Source organism: Pristis pectinata, chromosome 3 (genome assembly GCF_009764475.1).
Source record: "Pristis pectinata isolate sPriPec2 chromosome 3, sPriPec2.1.pri, whole genome shotgun sequence".
NCBI classification, from domain to species: Eukaryota; Metazoa; Chordata; class Chondrichthyes; order Rhinopristiformes; family Pristidae; genus Pristis; species Pristis pectinata.
Genome location: NC_067407.1, coordinates 109597851 through 109619279, shown reverse-complemented (window position 1 = coordinate 109619279; position 21429 = coordinate 109597851). Strand labels below are relative to the sequence as shown.

General features: G+C 39.6%; 1 protein-coding gene across 1 annotated transcript in view; it reads left to right on the top strand.

The window, feature by feature from the left end:
* ush2a (Usher syndrome 2A (autosomal recessive, mild)) overlaps positions 1 to 21429 on the top strand; it is a 630034-nt gene that overhangs the window by 83286 nt on the left and 525319 nt on the right. Inside the window, 2 exon segments of the mRNA XM_052011249.1 lie at positions 7672 to 7786; positions 13532 to 13759. Of these exon segments, the coding sequence (XP_051867209.1) occupies positions 7672 to 7786; positions 13532 to 13759 (343 nt within the window).

The following is a 21429-nucleotide window of genomic DNA, read 5'->3' as shown; positions in this document are numbered from 1 at the left end:
ATATTGATGGTTGCCAGAAATATTTTACACCACTGTGGCTAAAGCAAATTTGTGTATATGTACATGTGTGTAATAGTTTTTTCCCCTGTCTGACAGAACAGATTGGAAAGGATCCTGATGACTGGAGGTGATGACTTTTAATTTTTTTCAATCTTTATACCTGCTTGTGCACATAGTAATACTTATTATGAAAGTGGTGCTTCCATAAGTTTGAGTAACCATTTGTTCATCCTAGAATATTGACATCTGAACTACATTTCAAAGAATAATAGAATCATACATCACTGAAACAGGCCCTTATGGCCCACCTCATCCATGCCGACCGTGATGTCTGTTTAGGTTAATCCCATTTGCCAACATTAGACCTGTAACCCTCTATGCCTTTCCTATCCAAGTACCTGCCAAATGCTTTCAAATATTCCAGAAATACAGTTATATATCCAATGAACTGATATGAAGAATGAGGAATATTTTCATCTCCAATTTTTATTTTTCATTCCAAATAATGGTCATATATTTACATACAATATAAAGTGCACATTCCATGCACAGTAGATTATCTGTCCAAGAAGCAATTGCATTTAAATCAGAGATTTGCATTTGGCATAACAGCATTGTAATATCAGGCATGCATGGGAATATAGCACATTGTTATAGTATATATTTTTTAAATATGTCATCATCTGTGAAGGGGTGAATGAACTGATGTTATCCTTCCAACAAGCATCTGACAAGATCGCGTGGGCTGCGAGTAGCAAGTAAGCCTCGTGACTGCATCCTAAGTCCCATCCCAGGAAGGCACTGGCAGCTTCTGATAGCTAAAGACCAGTCAAAGGCTCTTTAACTGTTTTTATGTCTCTGATAGTTGAGCCACATTAATATATCTTAAAATCTTTGAATAGATAGTAGGAAACTTTACCTCAGAGATAGCAGAGATCTCTATAATCAGAGGACATAGATATCGGGTAAGTGACAAGAGGTTTAGAGAGGATCTGAAGAGAATTTTTTTCACCCAGAGGATGGCTAGAATTTGGACCATACTGCTATGGACCAAGTGTCTGTAAATGAGATTAATATAGATGGGCACTTGATGTTTGGCATGGGCATGGTGGGCAGAAGGGTCTGTTTCTGCGCTGTGTGACTATGAAGTAAAATGAGTCAACAATTACCTGCACTTACCTTTTTTTTAAAAACAGTGTTAGTGATCCTGTTCAAATGGGTTTGCCATTTGTACACTAGTCCTTCCTGACAGAAAGCTGGAGATCTGATGCAAGGTGCATCCAGACCCTTTCTTCAGGAGCCATTTCTCCACCACTGGGCTCAATGGTGTGTTCAGTGATTGAACATGAAATGATTTCCAGATTTTTTGGGGGAATTTTTACTTACACTGTGCATATGCAAAAGTGAAAGAAATGCTGAACAGTGAAGGCTGTGAGGCAGAGGACCCCATCAGAACTGTTGGTTATCATCTGCAAGATTCAGCTCATTAAAAACATTGATATAACTTTGTCTCCGGAAATATTTTAATAATTGCTTTACACCAGGTGCTACTGGAATCAGCTATTACAGATAAAGCATTCACAATCATTCTAATACTTGAAAATACTAATGTACTACATAATAAACCAAAATATCTATTATGATTTGTGAATCTCCTACAAGTAGACATTGGGTTCCTTCCAAAAATGATCATGCAGAAAGTTGTTCTTTCTCCTATCCTGCATCTGTAAATACTGATATATAACCCCAGTGATTTAAACTCTTTATTGGATTTTCAACAAACTTGATAAATTGCTTCCTCTCATCTGCCTCATTTTTTCTTCCTGAAATGGTGTACTGAAAATCGTTGATGTGATTACCTGAATGTCTGTAAACATGATGTCCTTGACTGTTAATTTACCACCTGAGTATCTTAAAACTTTTGTATTAAGATCTTTAGTAAACTTGGTGAATTTCATTAGATTATTGAATTGTTGGAAGCTTATGAAGTTCATTTAGCATTAGAAAACTTAACTTCAGTGCAGCTAATGGGGTGAATTAGGCAGCAATTCTGTGGGGACCCACTGGCCATCAGCCATTTGGACCACAGCATGTCTCAGACTTCCATGTTTGGCCATGTATGTGTGGAAATCTGAGGTTGGCTGACCTCTGCCTCTGAACTTGCCATTGAGACCAACAGCAGAGCATGGATGTGCTGAGGAAGAGGGTTTTGCATTAGGGAGGACTGGCAGAGGAATAGTTACTCCATTCATTGAATGGAGCCACCAAACCTAATGGGGAAAATGATAAGAGCTTCATTTTTATTCTACTTTTTAATACTTATAATTAAATGTTAGTGCTTTAATCATTTAATTACATTTATAACATACTGTTTATTTATTATTTAAATCTTTAAACTCAGTTTAAATGTCTCTGACTAGTGCACACAGTCAAAGGACATCAAGACATTAAGTTTGGGGGCTGTGGATGCACTGCCTGCTCTGCCATTTGGTACACTTTCACATCCAGTGAAATTAAGTCAGGGCAGACAGGCACTGCAGACGGAGAGTTTGCGCCATCCAGCCCTATGTTGTTTTAATTTCAGCTTTCTTCAGAGAGTAATAAGAGTTCCAACCCAAAAGGCTCTGAGGGGTATCTAGGAACCAAGAACCCCCTCCTTATTAGAGTTCTGGTAGTTAACAACAGAACATTCAAGTAGCCCATGGGACAGAACATGCAGTTATACATAGAACATAGAACAGTACAGCACAATACAGACCCTTCGGCCCACAATGTTATGCCGACCTTTAAACCTCGCCTAAGACTATCTAACCCCTTCCTCCCACATATCCCTCTATTTTAAATTCTTCCATATGCTTATCTAGTAATCTCTCGAATTTGACCAATGTACCTGCCTCCACCACTGCCCCAGGCAGCACATTCCATACCCCAACTACTCTCTGGGTAAAAAACCTTCCTCTGATATCTCCCTTGAACTCCCCACCCATTACTTTAAAGCCATGCCCTCTTGTATTGAGCATTGGTGCCCTGAGAAAGAGGTGTTGGCTGTCCACACTATCTGTTCCTCTTAATATTTTGTACACGCCTATCATGTCTCCTCTCATCCTCCTTCTCTCCAAAGAGTGAAGCCTTAGCTCCCTTAGTTTCTCCTCATAATGGACACTCTTTAAACCAGACAGCATCCTGGTAAATCTCCTCTGCACCCTTTCCAGTGCTTCCACATCCTTCCTATAATGAGGTGACCAGAACTGGACACAGTACTCCAAGTGTGGTCTAACCAGAGTTTTGTAGAGCTGCATCATTACCTTGCAGCTCTTAAACTTGACCCATGACTTATGAAAGCTAACACCTCATAAGCTTTCTTAACTACCCTATCCACCTGTGAGACAACTTTCAGGGATCTGTGGAAATGGACCCCCAGATCCCTCTGCTCCTCCACATTACCAAGAATCCTGCTATTAACTTTGTACTCTGCCTTGGAGTTTGTCCTTCCAAACTGTACCATCTCACACTTCCCCGGATTGAACTCCATCTGCCACTTCTCAGCCCAGATCTGCATCCTATCAATGTCCCTCTGCAATCTTCGACAATTCTCTAAACTATCCACAACACTACCAACCTTTGTGTCATCTGCAAACTTGCCAACCCACCTTTCTACCCCCTCATCCAAGTCATTAATGAAATCACGAAAAGCAGAGGTCCCAGAACCGATCCTTGTGGGACACCGCTAGTCACAGCCCTCCAATCTGAATGTACTCCCTCCACCACAATCGTCTGCTTTCTACAGACAAGCCAATTCTGAATCCACACGGCCAAGCTTCCCTGGATCCCATGCCCTCTGACCATCTGGAGAAGCCCAACATGTGGAACCTTGTCAAATGTCTTACTAAAATCCATGTAGACCACATCTACTGCACTACCCTCATCAATCTGTCTGGTCACCTCCTCAAAGAACACTATCAGGCTTGTGAGACATGACCTGCCCTTCACAAAGCCATGCTGGCTGTCCCTAATCAGACCACGATTCTCTAAATGCTCATAGATCCTATCTCTAAGAATCCTTTCCAATAGCTTTCCCACCACTGACGTAAGGCTCACTGGTCTGTAATTCCCTGGACTATCCCTACTACCTTTTTTGAATAAGGGGACAACATTTGCCACCCTCCAATCCTCCAGTACCATTCCCGTGGACGACAAGGACTCAAAGATCCCAGCCAAAGGCTCAGCAATCTCCTCCCTCTCCTCACAGAGCAGCCTGGGGAATATTCCGTCAGGCCCCAGGGACTTATCTATCCTAATATTTTCGCTCCAACACATCCTTTCTCTTGATATCAACACGCTCTAGAACATTAACCTTACCAACACTGTCCTCAGCGTCATCAAGGCCCCTCTCCTTGGTGAATACTGAAGAGAAGTATTCGCTGAGGACCTCACCCACTTCCACAGCTTCCAGGCACATCTTCCCTCCTTTATCCCTACCTTTACTCCTGTTATCCTTCTCCTCTTCGCATAAGTGAAAAATGCCTTGGGGTTTCCTTAACCCTACTCGCCAAGGCCTTTTCATGTCCCCTTCTTGCTCTCCTCAGCCCCTTCTTAAGTTCCTTCCTTGCTACCCTATGTTCCTCAAGAGACCTATCTGTTCCTTGCTGCCTAAACCTTATGTATGCTGCCTTCCTCCTCCTAACTAGATGTTCCACCTCTCTCGTCAACCATGGTCCTTCACCACGCCATTCTTTCTCTGCCTCACTGGGACAAATTTATCCCTAACATTCTGCAAGAGAACCCCGAACAATTAGCACATCTCCATAGTACATTTCCCTTCAAAAATGTCATCCCAGTTCACACTCGCAAGTTCTAGCCTTATAGCCTCATAATTTACCCTTCCCCAATTAAATATTTTCCTGTCCTCTCTGCTCCTATCCTTGTCCATGACAATGCTAAATGTTAGGGAGTGGTGGTCACTGTCCCCCAAATGCTCACCCACTGAGAGATCTGTCACCTGACCCGGTTCATTACCTAATACTAGATCTAATATTGCATTCCCTCTTGTCGGCTTGTCAACATACTGTGACAGGAGTCCGTCCTGGACACACATAACAAACTCTGCCTCATCTAAACCTTTGGTACTAAGCAGGTGCCAATCAATATTTGGGAAGTTGAAGTCTCCCATGATAACAACCCTGTTATTTTTGCACCTTTCCAATCCTGCCTCCTGATCTGCTTCTCAGTATCCTTGCTGCTACCAGGGGGCCTATAGAATACTCCCAGTAGAGTAACTGCTCCTTTCTTGTTCCTAACTTCCACCCATACTGACTCTATGAAGGAGAAATGGATAAATATTTAAAAACAATTGCAGAAAGGAAGATCAAATGGATTTGATATAAACCAGTCTGTCTTCATATATACTATATTACTCTCAAAGTAAATTTTGAACAATTTAAAATCTTTGTCTTACATGGCAGGTGAATGTTTGAGTCATGGGCATGCAGAGAATTATTTGCATAGCCTCTGAGGGCTCCTCGGAACATTGATTCCTAAAAGAATGAGCTTTAAAAATGCCCTGTTAAGCTCTATGATTTTGATTGAGACAAAATTGAGGTAGAGAAGTTGGAGAAATAAATGACTGCAGATGCTGGAATCTAGATGAAAATCAAAATGATGCTGGAGGAACTCAGCAGGCCAGGCAGCATCTGTGGAAAAAAGCAGCCAGTCAACATTTCGGGTCAGGACCCTTCTTCAGGACTGAAGATAGGAAAAGGGAAGCCCAATATATAGGAGGGAAAAGGAGGGCAGTGATAAGTGGACAAAAGAGAGGAGGCGGACTGGGCACAGGGTGGTGATAGGTAGATGCAGGTAAGAGATGGTGATAGGCAGGTGCGGCGGAGGGGGGAGAGGAGATGCACCGGGTGACGGGTAAAAGGTAAGAAGAGAGAGGGAAAAAAAGGCTAGGAAAGGGAAGAAGAGAAGAAGCATAGTGGGGGAAGGAGGGGGGTTTGTGGGGAAGGGGGGTGGGGATTACCTGAAGTGGGAGAACTTAATATTCATGCCATTAGGCTGCAAGGTTCCAAGACAGAAAATGAGGTGCTGCTCCTCCAGTTTGCGCTTGGAATTCTCCTGCAGTGGAGGAGGCCAAGGACTGACATATCAGTGACAGTGATTTTCAGAACAAGGTCTGTGGGAAAGGGACACAAAGACAAAGCATCAAGTTACTGATTACTCAACTGACACTATTGTACGTTCAACTTAATGCTAAGAGGAACTTGACTAAAAACTTTTGCACATAGTGAAAAACATGATCCTTGTGGTCCTAATAGATTGCTGGATTTGTTTTGGGTCCTCCCTTGCATATAAAGACATCCAGAAATGCACATTGCCATCAAGCAGCATGTTTTCCATGTTCCAATGTTTATTTACTTTGTCTGATAGGTACTTTAAATTGAAAGACAATAAGTAATTCTATTAATGGAAATTAACTTTGTTAATCATTGGAATGAAGCCGGATCCAGTTAACTTTAGTAATGCTGCAAATATCAAATACTGATGTGATGTACACTACCAGGGTCAGAAAACAAAGATCTGGGATTTATCTATATTGAAAGTGAAATTAAAGCTAAAGTCAATGAAGTCAAAGTAACTTCTACAAATAAATTTCACAAAGAGTCCATTCTCTGCATGTTGTGTTCTGTTTGGAGGCTTCATGTAATAACACCTATGAATTGGACTTGCATTAATGCATGATGAATTATAATAACAAACATGTCTTGCTGCACTACAAATTATTCTAAATATACATGTCAGCCATGGATAGCAGAGCAATAGCATTGTGGAAAAAATAACCTACTTCAACTATTGGAAATTAAAATGAGTCCACATGTTATATATTGAAAATAACGGAACCTACTGGCTAAATGAATATCACATAATACTGAATATTGAAGACGGGGTTACATTCAGGAGAGTAGACATAAATTGCCTCAAGGTCCAGTTCAAAAAAGAATAAAGATTGAAGTAAAAACATGAAAGATATGAAAAGACAATATTGGACTGAATTGAGAAAAATAATTATGCTTTTATAACAGCAAGAAAAATATTTTAGGTAATTTAAATCTCTCCTAATATCCTTGAGAATAATTATTTGAACAATATCAGTGTTATATGAATGATATGATAATGTAAAAGAATAGGTAATGATACCTTAAAAATACCTCTGCAAACTGTAACTCTGTTCATTACTTGACTAGTGTAACTCCTTAAAACATTGCTTTTATTATTATGTGTTTACCTGAAATATTCAATATGATTTATGTACTAAAATTATTTTTCTTGCTTTTGTTCATATTTTTAGAACTACTAATTGACAAGATCTAGGAGAATTTGGCATTGGAAGGAACCTTTTCCATTGGCAGAATTATATGCTGACACCATACTCTCCTGAATGGAACTTGTTTGCACAAGGTCTGTCACATCATAGGATGTCATTCAATTTCTGTAACAATCATATGATTTGAGGATGACGTCCACCAGAGATTTACAAATGATTTCTGAAGTGGCTCTGGAGCTTAATCATGGAATCACAGATCTGACCACAAAAGGTACACACATTATCTCACCAGTCAGCTGCCTGTTATCAGGATTCTTTCCTTTTCCTTTCTTCTCACTTTTTTTCAGTAGCTTTGTTACATTACTTCTGATACCATGGAATCTCTGACTGTAGGTAAGCTGGAAGTTAAGGGCTTGTTTGAGGAGCTGATGATTTGGCATCTGCTCACATCCTCCATCCAGTCGAGTAAGTCTGTAAGGATCATGGCCTCAGTAAAGGTAGTGGTATTGGTGCATCAATCCCACTTGATATTAAGATTCTTACAGCAACATTGTTTGGTAGTACTGCTCCAAACATTTGAAATGTTGTTGGTGGGTCACCCAGTTTCTGCAACCATTGAACAATGATGAGAACTGCATTATAGACCTGGATCTTGATGTCCTTCCTTTGGTGGCAATCAGTGAAAACACATTGGAGCTATTTTCCAAGGGAAACGCTTGTACATTAGATCCTGTGCTGAACTTCACAGTTAATGTTAACATTTGAAAGAGATGGTTTTCATGCTAACAGAGTGCTCAGTTGTCTCCAAAGTGTGTCCTTTGATATTGATCTATGGTGAATAATGTGCCAAGGCCTGAAACAGGCTGACAGAGCATCATAGTCTTCCCAAGTGAGAATCCTAGGCTCTTGTGTGTAAAAAAACATATAGTGTGGACTGAAGGTCATTTTCAGTGCATGTGAGATTGACAGAGTTATGGCAAGCTAAAGATCAGTAATGAGTTCCTTGAAGACACTAGTTTTCAGGTGGAAGTGACAAAGATTGTATTGGATATTGATTCCAGGGTGTATGCATAATTTAATGAAAGCAAGAATGACTGCTAGAAAGAAGGAGAATAAACTTGCTTAACCCCATTTTGGGTAACAAATGTGACTATCTCCAGGGCATTACATAGAATTATGACAGTTATTTGATCATGAAGATGCCTTAGGACCAACAAATGTCATAAAATGATGCAATAGGTGCCTTACTGTTGTTTGGAGTAAGCATTATCAGTGGTCTGATGCATTCATTTAACAAGTTTCTGGATAGCACTGAGTCTCTTGAATGAATGGCATTCAACTTGAAGATAATGTCTTCTCATCTTGTAAGATTCATTTTCAAGGAGAATCATGAAACTTTCACTGAAAGACAAAGAACATAGCTGCACAGTGGATATGATACCCTGTATATTTTAAATATGGTAGTCTTAGTGCTTTGTGTTGTGTTTTCATTGTGACTTTCCCTGACCTCCAGTGGTATCAGGGACTACACCAACAGTTCTCCCCCCATCAAACTACTTCCCCGAGAATAAACATGATAATCTCAGAACAAAAATTGTTTTCAATAGTTTTAGTGAATACCAGAGAGTAATATTACTGAGAACTATTGCATTTAGCATTTGGTACAGAATTGCAGTGGATACATGGTAGAGTCATTAATATATTTTAATACAAATGGAACATCAACAGTAGTGGTTCACAAGTGATATCTTCTACACACAAAAGAACGAATATATTACAAAAGTAAATTTTACCATTTGGAAAAAGATTTTTGCAATTTTACTTAAACTGGAAATTATTTTAAAAAAGCTGATTTGAACCAGCTGCTATTGTACCTGTGGAACCACCAGGAACATTTTCATAGACAAACTGAGTGGAGTAGTAATTAGCACATTTTCTTTGTGGATTGATGAAGGGATAGCTGGCAGTGTGAACCCAGTTTCAAGTCGGTATGGAAATTTCCCTTGAATTAGCACTTTTATGCCATTCCAAAGAAGTGGAAGTTGCAAGATAATCATAGTTCTTTATTTTGATTCATGTAGCAGAATAGAACTTTACGAAGTTCTTGGCTACCATAGGTCAAATTCACATCAGCTATGTGTTCAGATGATTTTGTGTGCAGGTGTTTTCATTTTATGGAAAAATACATGAGTGGCTGCTAAGAAAACAAATATACAGTATATATGAATTTTATATATACTATATTCAGAGACAATATTGTGTGCTTTTCAAAATTGCCAATGAGGTGAAACACTGGTATTGGTATTCGTTTATTATTGTCACTTGTACCGAGGTACAGTAAAAAGCTTGTCTTACAAACTGATTGTACAGGTCAATTCATTACACAGTGCAGTTACATTGAGTTGGTACAGAGTGCATTGATGTAGTACAGGTAAAAACAGTAACAGTACAGAGTAAAGTGTCACAGCTGCAGAGAAAGTGCAGTGCAATAAGGTGCATAGATCGTGAGGTCATAGTCCATCTCATTGTATAAGGGAACCATTCAATAGTCTTATCACAGTGGGGTAGAAACTGTCCTTAAGTCTGGTGGTACATGCCCTCAGGCTCCTGTATCTTCTACCAGATGGAAGAGGAGAGGAGAGAAGAGAGAATGTCCCTGGTGGGTGGGGTCTTTGATTATGCTGGCTGCTTCACCAAGACAACGAGAGGTAAAGACAGAGTCCAAGGAGGGGAGGCTGGTGTCCGTGATGTGCTGGGCTGTGTCCACAATTCTCAGCAGCTTCTTGCGGTCCTGGGCAGAGCAGTTGCCGTACCAAGCCATGATACATCCAGATAGGATGATTTCTATGATGCATCAGTAAAAGTTGGTGAGCGTCAAAGGGGACAAACCAAATTTCTTTAGCATCCTGAGGAAGTTGAGGCACTGGTGAGCTTTCTTGGCTGTGGCATCTATGTGATTTGACCAGGACAGGCTGTTGGTGATGTTCACTCCCAGGAACTTGAAGCTTTCAACCCTCTTGACCTCAGCACCATTGATGTAGACAAGTGCATGTACACCGCCCCCTTTCCTGAAGTCAATGACCAGCTCTTTTGTTTTGTTGACATTGAGGGAAAGGTTGTTGTCATGACACCATTCCACTAAGCTCTATATCTCCTTCCTGTACTCCAACTCATTGCTGTTTGAGATACGGCCTACAACGGTGATATCATCTGCAAACTTGTAGATGGAGTTAGAGCAGAATCTGGCCACACAGTCATGAGTGTATAGGGAGTAGAGTAGAGGGTTGAGGACGCAGCCTTGTGGGGCACCAGTGTTGAGAATAATCGTGCAGGAGGTATTGCTGCCTATCCTCACTGACTGCGGTCTGTTTATTAGAACGTCAAGGATCCAGTTACAGAGGGAGGTGTTGAGTCCTAGGTCTCGGAGTTTGGTGACAAGCTTGCTTGGAATTATTGCATTGAAGGCAGAGCTGTAGTCAATAAACAATAGTCTAACATATGTGTCTTTACTGTCCAGATGCTCCAGAGCTGAGTGTAGGGCCAGGGAGATGGCATCCGCTGTAGACCTGGAGCACTGGAGCAGAATAGAACTTTACGAAGTGGTTATACTTACCAACTTGGAAAACTGTTCCATTTTCAAACACAAATATCTTTTCTCTTATTAAGACCAAAAACATTAAATTCAATGAAAAGATATTCCAGGTGTAAAAATGTTCTGAAATCATGCAGCAAAAACCATTATTGTTGACAGAGGTTCTGGCCTGCTTCAAGGCTGAGCTTCAGCTGAAAGGCCGCAAAAGCTAAACTGGCTTCCCCTTGCAGATTACCAGCTCTAGGTCAGCATCACATCTGTTAACTTGGATCATCTTCAGCTAGAAAATGGCTAGATTCAGAAGGGGAAGAGATAACTGTGTGATAGGTAAGGGAAAGTAACTGAAAGTTGGTTAATGGAGCCTGGTGAAACATGTCCGTTTCTCCTCTCCCAATGTAGACATCTGTGAGTTTTCTTTCTTTATTGCCTGATATAAGTTGGGGGGAACACAGCCAATGAATTGGGTTGAAGTACCTCCTTCCATGCTGTATAACACTATGACTCCAAGCTACTCAGGTTCTCCTTAAATCACCTGAGGGAATGGTGAATTTCACAAAAGAATGAAACTCCCACTGATATAACCAGGAAATATGACCTTAATAAGAAAAAGGCAGCGGAATTGTTTTAGGTCTGATATTGCGCTGATATCCTCAATAGATCTCTCCTGGGCCTCATCTATTTCTCTACTCTGTGCTCTCCCTTGACATTATCATCTGAAAACAGTCTCAATTTCCACACGTATGTTGATGAAACTCAACTTTAACTCCCCTCTAACTCTTGTCGTACAATCAGTACCAGACAAGAACATAAGCAATAGGAAAAGTCCATTTGGCCCTTTGAGCCCAATGTACTACACATCAAGATCATAGCTGATCGTCTGTCTCAATGCATTTTCCAGCATTGTCCCCTATTCTCTTGATTCCCTTAATATCCAGAAAGTTATCAATCTCTGGTTTGAATTAACTCAATGACTGCCACCAGCCTCCGGGGTAGAGAATTCCAAAATTTGACCACCCTCTACATGATGAAATTCCTTATTCTCAGTCCTAAATTGCCTCCCCCTTATTCTGAGGCTGTGGCTGCTGGTTCTAAATTGCTCAGCCAAGACTTGATATTGGTATTGGTTTATTATTGTCACTTGTACCGAGGTACAATGAAAAACTTGTCTTGCATACCGTTCGTACAGGTCAATTCATTACACAGTGCAGGTACATTGAGTTAGTACAGAGTACATTGAGGTAGGACAGGGTAAAAATAATAACAGAATACAGACTACAGACAGAATACAGAATACAAGACAAATATTTCCCTCCATGGCAACTGTCTGTAAGTGAGGTACTGTGTTTGTAATATATTGGTGTCACATTTGACTCTGAATTGAATTTTGTACTTCAAACATGCCATCATTAGGACTGCTTATTTCCATCTTTGTAACATTGCCTGACATTACTCCTGTCTCAGCTCATCTACTGCAGAAACCCTCATCCACGTCTGTGCTATTCAGTGACCAGGCGGCTCAAAAGCACCCCTGGTTGAATTCCTTCATTCTGCTCAATGTGATCCAAAAGTTTGCTGCCTGAATTCAAATGCTCCAATTTGGTTAATGCACAACTCTTTGTGCTATGCTAAGGGTCAGTTAAGCAGTGCTTCAGTTTTTAAAATTCTTATTCTTATTTCTAAGTTCCTCCATGATCTTTCCTTTCCCTATGCTTATAATATTCTCTGTCCCTAGAATCCTCTCGGATATCTGCACTCATCCAAATCAGGTCTCCAGTGCATTTAACTGTTCCACCATTGACAATCCTACCTTCAGTTGACAATTGCTCTGCAATTCCCTCCCAAAACTTTTCAGGCCTTCTACCTCTGTTTCCTCTTTTAAGATACTCCCTTAACATACAACATACTCCCTTCACTGAGCTTTTGGTCATCTGTCCTAAAATGTGGTAAAATTTATTTGATAATGTTCCAATTTAGCACCTGGAAACATTCTTTTTAATCATATTAGGGGTGTTCCATAATTATAAGTTGTACAAGCTACTTCAGGCTGGATTATATTCAACAGAACTTATGAGTTTTTCTTAAACAGCTGCAAATAAAAATGGTGTTAGTTATATTCAAGACATAAAAGATTTCAGAGAAATCCTGAATGATCTGTACTTTTGTGAATTAAACATACATTTCCCTGTTATCAATTGGTACATATTTTAGAATTAATAACCTTTGCTGCAAAAATAACTCCATATATCTGATAACAGATGCTGTGCATGATAGAGATGGCTTTCTTCAGTGGCTAAAATTCTATTTTTGTCTTCGACATTAGAAATGCATTTAAAATTCTTTTCTCTCACACATATATAAGACACATATCTATTGTATCTATAAATATATATTTGTCCATATAAATTTATGTATCTGAATGTGTTTTTGGAAATTTTAGAGGCCATTTTTTAAGGCAAGACTCTTAACTCACACATTAATTGTATTTTAGTACTATTTAGATAAAACTGATTTGTGGATATAAACAAATAATATTGAGTGTGATATTATCTTGTATTCTTTTACTTTGTAATGGTAATGAATGCTCAAAGGATTAATTAAAAAAATATCCTCATCTTCAGCTCCAGCAGGGCAAAGTTCACTTAGAGTGAAAGAAGTGAACAGCACAATGATGAAACTATCCTGGCAGCCTCCTATGGATATGAACAGTCCCCCTCCAGTGTACCAGCTGGAAGGGATAGATACATCTTTATTTAGTCACCTTGATGCTGAGAGAGGAACACGGTTGCCTCGTCATGATTACTTCAAATTTCCTGGTTCAACTCTGACTGTCAACGTGCACTTTACAGGTAATTATTTTGTCATGTTAACAACAGTGCTATTTTCCATAACAAACCAAAAGACAATATTTATATTTTTGATAATGCTGCTTTTTTATATATATTCTCCTAGGATTAATTACAATGCATCTATTTATGATTTCGGGAATTGCATTCGTGCACAAAATATAAAACATCTCACAATGTTTTGAGTTCCTGTCAAACTCATGTCAGAGACCAAAGAAACCATCCCTCCTTTTTTTTATGTTTTGTATCTTTGAAAATTTTAAGGGAATTTCCTTTGTTGCTTTATAAAGCATGATTTCACAACATAATATCAGATACTGTTATTACCTGCCTCATATATTGCTCTCGAATTTGCTGCTGGAAACTTGTGTAATATTCATGGTGCATAAAAGCATAAAGGTTTCAGGAAATAAAAGTAAATGAGTTTTGCAATTAGTTGCATTATACATGATTTTTGAGCACCTTCACCGTTACCTCCACCAATCTTGATGATATTATTTTGTTTTCCTGATTCTGATCACAGATATCCTGGATTTATCCTCATTATTGTGTTGCAGCAATTTAGACTGAAAAATAATGTTGTGGGTGATAATTGTTATGGCCTTTGCTTAATTCTCAGCCTGGGACTTAAGAACAACAACAACTGTCATATATACAGCATCTTTAACGTTGTGAAAGATCACAAGGTGCTTCACTAAAGCATTATCAAATAAAATTTGACATTGAGACACATTAGGATGGATGAACAGAAGCTTTGTCAAAGAGATAAATTTTAAGATTCATCTTAAATAGTTTGGAAAGGTATAGAGAAGAAATTCCAGGACTAGAGACTGGGCAGTTGATTTCAAAATGGACCATTACGTCTGTCTCACCTAGCAGCATGGAAAATTTGTTAGATTCTTAATTAATTCCCTCAGTTGGAATCCAGACTGGGGTAGGCATCTAAAAGCAATTACCTTCAGGACACTATCTCTTTCTGCTTGTTACGAAGTCAGAATTGCAATAGTCTATCCACACTTACTGTACTTTTAGACCTGTGGGAGAAACGGAGAGAGAAGGCTAAAGTATTTTGTCTGAACACTAAATTAGACTTGCTGCACTACACACAGAGAACTTTGTTGCCGGTTCCCACCCTCGACAACAATGATTGGTTAGGCACAGAAAGAATCTGTATTAACTATTGGTTATCTTTATTGGTTCAATCAAAACAGACATGCAATTCATACAGTTTGATTATAAGTAAGTATTGAATTCCTACAAGATTAACTGCCCATACACACGCCCAGTAAGTTTCCCTAACACTCCCTGAACAGTCAATCAGAATAGAAAGGCTGTTACATGACAATCATGAATTAGCAGTGGCCAGGCATCCCTCTTGATCCTGATTGTAATCTCCACATCTCCGACATAGGGTCATCCACTTCTACGAAGGTTAGTCTCCAGAGTTTTCACTGTTTCCACACCCAAATTACTCCATTCTGATTTTCTTTCTTATCAGTTCTTCACCGCTATGTTTCGATTTTCTTGGTTCTGTCTTATCTAATTAGCCTATGTTCCCTCTCCATTGGATCTAATCCAAGGTTACAGGCAGCATTACCTCATTGCTCTTCTCCCAAATAAGGACTTGTGCCTCCTGTCTTTCCTGTTGTTTTTCCCAAAGTCAGGGTGATTCAAACCAGTTCCAACCAGCTCATGTCAGTTGCGGGATTCAGGTTACCTCCGTTCACAGACATCTCAAGCAAGTGACTAGGCTCAAGTTACCGCTGTTCACAGACTGCTCTTCTCATAAATCTGTAATTTATCTGGCCAACAACAGGAAGCAGTGAAAGACACCAGACATTGGGGTGCTTTGGTAAACAGTGGGAGGGGCAGAAATTTGAAACTCTTAGGAGGTGCAAGGAGGGTGTTCATGGTCACCTGACCCTCCACATAAGTGGTCTCACAGTGTTGTGTATAACAGGATTACCTGCACCAATGGTCCTGCTATTCCTTCCTCTGTACTCACCCTCCACATTTTCCTTTGGGTCCCTTGTTCATCTGCTCCCTGTTCGTTCTCTTCATAATGTTCTCTAGTTCGAGTGGAACTGTTGGAAGGAATAATGAAGCATTACTGTAGTATCGGCCATTTATTCCTGGGATTACATAATCAGGTTTGCATTCATTGCATTACAGACTAACGAACAAACCCATTCAAGTGGTCAAGCAGCTTCTGCTGCTTCACACACTATATGATCATTGTACCACTGTAATGTCAATAGTCCCTGTCTCTCAACACATTCATTGAACACCTGCATAATTTCAAATGTCACTTCCTTTTAGTTTTAACTTTGTGCAGCTTGTTGCCAAGGAGAAAAAGCAAGAAGCTATGGAGCTCTTGTCATGGTGCTGATGTCAACTTGACACATAGAACACATGCCATTTTACTCCCACATTTTTAAGACACCCAACCCCCAATTCCCATAGGGAAAGCATGGACCTTGAAACAGAAGGTTTAACCTCCTAGGCCTCTTCATTATATCCTGAGGAAAATAGAGAACATGGCTTGATTGGTCATATGAGGACTTCAGGTGTTGAACTGACAGCATCTAATTGGCTGGAAGGTGCTTTGGAATATCACACTATTTTGAAAAGTGATAATGCTAGCTTTTGTTGAATTTCATCTAAGAAATAAAGCTGTCAAATTCATTAGCTGTTCAGTCCTGAAAAACTTGTCTCACGTGGCAGCAGCATTTTATGACTTGCTTATCTTGGATTCTGCCTTGATGCATGACCTGGTGTCACCTGAGGAGTACCAAGCTTTCCCTCGCTAATACATTGGATGACTGATGTGGATCGCAATGTTGCGGCTGACTACCTTTAAACTCCTTGGTTTACTTATGAGAAGCATCTGACCTTGGTACACCCTGGAGCCAGTTTGACTGGAAAATATTCTTGTCCTAAAGGGCATGTGGGTCTTCATTCACAAAGCTTTCCACAATCCCTATTTGTGGATACTTCTGTTGAAATGGAGATGCATTGACAATAAACTATCTTTTTTGGTGTTTACACAGTTACTATACCTAATATATTTGTATTGATTTCTGGTGATTTCAGAAGATGCAGTCCATTTACCTCTTAACCCCAACCTCAATCAAAGCCATTGCATCTCTTAGCCTGTAATAGTGCCATATAATTAGTGCGGCTGCTTATGATTCAGACCCGCTGATTCTTGACTGAATCCACTATACCATATTAACGTTGAATCAAATTGTTGTCTCCATCAGTGACTTGTGGACTCTTTTTATAAATGAGGAAATGAATGGATTAAAATAATTGCTTTATCCCAGAATTAGTTCAAGTTTATTGTCATAGGCACACATACACAGCCTAAAAATGCCATGAAAATTAGCTTTTTGCAGTAGCAGCACAGTACATTACAAACATAAGTTAATATAAACTTAAATTATCATAAATTATACACAACTTTCACGATAAAATAAACATAATGACATCAGTGCAAGTTGAAAAAGAAATATAGTCCGAGATAGTGTTAGGGTTTTTCAGGTTGGTTCAAGAACCTGATGGCAATGGAAAAGAAGCTGTTGTTGTACCTTGAGGTGTGGGTCTTCAGGCTTCTGTACCTCCTGCCTCTTGGCAGCATTGAGAAGAGGGCATGGCCTGGATGGTGAGTGTCTCTCGTCATGGATGTCACCTTCCTGAGACATTGCCTCTTTTAGGCGTTCTCAGTGGTGGGGAGAGCTATTCCCATGATGAAACTGGCTGAGACCACCACTCTGTAGCCTCTTGCATTCCTGTGTGTTGAATTTCCATGGCAGGCTGTGATGCAACCAGTCAGAATGGTTTCCACTGTACATCAACAGAAGTTTGTCGGAGTCTGCAATGACATACAGAATCTCCTTAAACTTTGAAGAAAGTAGACACACTGGTGCGCCTTCTTTGTGGTTGCGTCTCATCTATGTTCTGGGCCCAGGACAGGTCCTCCAAAATGTTGACACCTAGGAACTTGAAGTTGCTCACCTGTTCCACCGCAGACCCTTCAATGAGAACTAGTGGGTGTTTGCCTGACTTCCCCTTGCTAGAGTCCACAATCAGCTCCTTGGTTTTGCTGATGTTGAGTGCAAGGTTGTTGTTACAACACCACTCAACCAGCTGTCTTATCATTTATCACAGAAATGAAGGAAAATGATAACAAGGATATCCCAGAATTGTCACTGTCCTACCTACTAGACCCAAGCTAAACTGAAGCAACCCTACTGTTTCTCTTTTCACAGATGCTGCTTGACCTGCTTAGTTTTTCCAGCATTTTCCATTTTCAGTTTTATTTTCTTATCCCTTATGCATAAATTTGGCCTGTCAGGCAAGTCCCACCACTCTACCATTGAGAACTCATTATACAGGCCTTGTTGCCTAATGTGCTGATAACTGTTCCCATGAAACCATTTCAACTCATCCTATTACAGAAACTCCCTTGATCCCACCCTCCCTCCTACTGAAAGCTTACTTGCACCTCTTTCTTTCCCAGTTCTGAAGGGTTGCAGACCCAAAACATTAACTGTTTCTCTTTCCACAGATGCTGCCTGGCTTTCTGAGTTTTCCAACATTTTTCAGTCTCTGTTTCAGCTTTCCAGCATTTGCAGTTTTATTTGATTTTCACTTTGTCCATGAAGCCAATTGGTGAGACCCCCCCACACAGCACAGAACTTCCAAATCATAATTCCACAGAAAAACTTTGACAGCTGTTTAAACCACACCACCAGGCTGAGCGGACTATCGAAGAATGGGTACATGATTGATAGAATAATGGAGGGCTCTGTGCGAGGGAAGGATTAGGTAGATCTTAGAGCAGGATAAAATGTCGGCACAACATCATGGGCTGAAGGGCCTGTACTGTGCTGTAGTGTTCTATGTTCAAAGCTGTGAAGTAGCTTGAATGTTTGTGAATGTCTCTAATATTCAACACCATCGAAAACAAATAAAAATTAAACATCCCTTTCAATGATTCATTGAAAAATAAAATCATATTAAGTGATTAAAAACAAATTAATTTAGCTTTTTTTGAACTGAGTTAATTTAAATTATCTGAAACCTGTCTCACTTGCAACTGTTCCTCACTACTAAAATTAATGGAGTTGTTGAACCTATACATGGAGGAGATTCAGAGCACAGTTTAGCAGTGTGGTTGCTGGGAATCTGCAGGAAGTTGCTGCTTTGCTACAAGCTCTCCATAAGGAGTTTAATGTTAGGATGCAGTGTGTAAAATACCAGTGAGGATCTCTCAGGAAGTTTCAAAATTCCACATTTATGTAGGAATTCTGAACTTACCAATACATTCGTGTAGAACTGCCAACAATTCTCTTCAAAATCGGGGTCATTAGACAATAGACAATAGACAATAGGAGCAGAAGTAGACCATTCGGCCCTTCGAGTCTGCACCGCCATTTTGAGATCATGGCTGATCCTCAACAATCAATATCCTGTTCCTGCCTTGTCCCCATATCCCTTGATACCCCTATCTATAAGAAACCTATCTAGCTCCTTCTTGAAAGTGCCCAGAGAATTGGCCTCCACTGCCCTCTGAGGGCAGTATCTGAGCAGTATCTGAGCAGTATTATTAAGCAGTATCTGAGTTATTGCGATATTTGGATACCATTTCTACCTACATTTTTTTATGTGTCTTCTTACATCGTAGCCTGCTCCTTATGGTCTCTGCTTGGTCTTCCAAGCACCCAGTAATCAAATAAAATGATAATTAATACACCGAAGTGTAAGAACAACAAGCTTGAGCAGAGGTTTTGAAGTCAGCTGAAGGTTCTTCAGCCAGTGCCTAAATTGTGATGTCTGTAAAACTGTTGGAAATACTGATTGAGCTCATTGACTTAAAACATATGCCTCTCTCTCCACTGATGCTGTCTGACCTGCTGAATATTTCCAACATTTCCTGGTTTTATTTTGGATTTAAATTTGCAGCTTTTCATTTTTTAATATGATTTCTATGCCCCACTGATATATGCATCCAGGCAACTGTGTGGTTAGCCCTGGTTGCATGCAGAAGATGTTATAATGAGCAAGCAGCACAACATCAAGATATTGCTTGCATTTAAGTTAACTGGCGTAGGTTAATCCTGAATCATGATTTCTTCGCCCTTTCCAGTAACTATATAACTTAGCCCCTGGGATGCTTCATGTTGTAGGGTATTTTTGCTACTTTCTTAAACTAATCATTGTGGAGATGTTGAAAGCATTTTAGGAGATGTATTAAAAGTTCAGCAGTAAAAAGGCCAAAGAGAAAATGGTCAATTTTTCACAAAACTTTTTTTCTTGTAGAAACTCATTGCTTTGTGAATTGTTGCCTTGAAAAAACAAGCCTTTCATGTTATACCATGCGGGTAAGTGGAGTCCACCAGAGATGGACCTGACAGGAATTTTTCAGGGTGCCAGGATTCATCATCCGAATGTCAGAGGACAGACAGAGGAGCTTCATGGGTACCCCGCCATTACTATTACAGGGCAGGGGTCAACCATGAACAGGATCTGCCCGAACTCTATCTTTGTCTTTTGGTTTTACAAGCTAAATGACTCAAATGAATCGAGGTTTCTGGGTAGACTACTTCAGAACTAATTACCAATGTGTTTAAAAAAAAGTAAATTTTGAGAAGAGACAGAAGGAATAAAATATTAATTAACAAAGTTAAAGGAAATTAGTTAAATTTGACTTGGGGGGTAATTTTAACACAGCCTGCCAAGTGGATACCCAATATGACACGGTGCATCTTCTACAGTTCATTTGATCTTGGCCTTCATTGAGTTTAATGGAAAATAATATCAAGTGCATTGTCTGATATGATCCTGCTAATTAAGGTTAACATTCACCCACTTAATTTGAAAAGTGCTATGATGCCGGAGGAACTCAGCAGGCCAGGCTGTATCCGTGGAGAAAAGCAGGCAGTCGACTGACCCGAAACGTTGACTGCCTGCTTTTCTCCACAGATGCTGCCTGGCCTGCTGAGTTCCTCCAGCATCATAATGTTTTTCATCTGGATTCCAGCATCTGCAGTCCTTTGTTTCTCACCCATTTAATTTGTTTGAATTGAGAAAAGAGCAAAGCTATAAAAATAATACCTACATCAACATTTTCTTCAGAAAATAAGTCATAATAAAAGTAAATTAATGAGCATTTCAGTCCTTTTTATTATGAATATTCAATATTTTTATTGAATTTGTTCCTTTACATCACAGTTATATTTTTGTAATAAATGACCTTTTTCCAGCTTTGCAATCTGTTTGATATATTAGGAACTTGTGAGTTTTAAGTGATAATTTATACAGAGAGAAATCAGACATAAATAGAGTTAAAGGTATATATAGGGCAAATAGAAGAAAAGGAAAAAGAAAGCCAGGGACAAGGAAAGAATGAGAAGCACAAGCAGAAAATACTTTTGGGAAGAGAAATACAGTTTTTAGGGTTACCTTTGTCTGTGAGCAACCCCACAGGAGATCAACCAGTTTTATAAAATTACAGTCTATCATTTATTAGATTGATTGAATTTAATCATAATCACAAAATCAGTTAAAAGTAAAGGAAAACTTTCTATAGACATCATTAGTTTTTACCCATTTAAGATTAATCATGAAAAGGCCCGGATCTTTAATTCGGTAATTTGTATATTTAATGG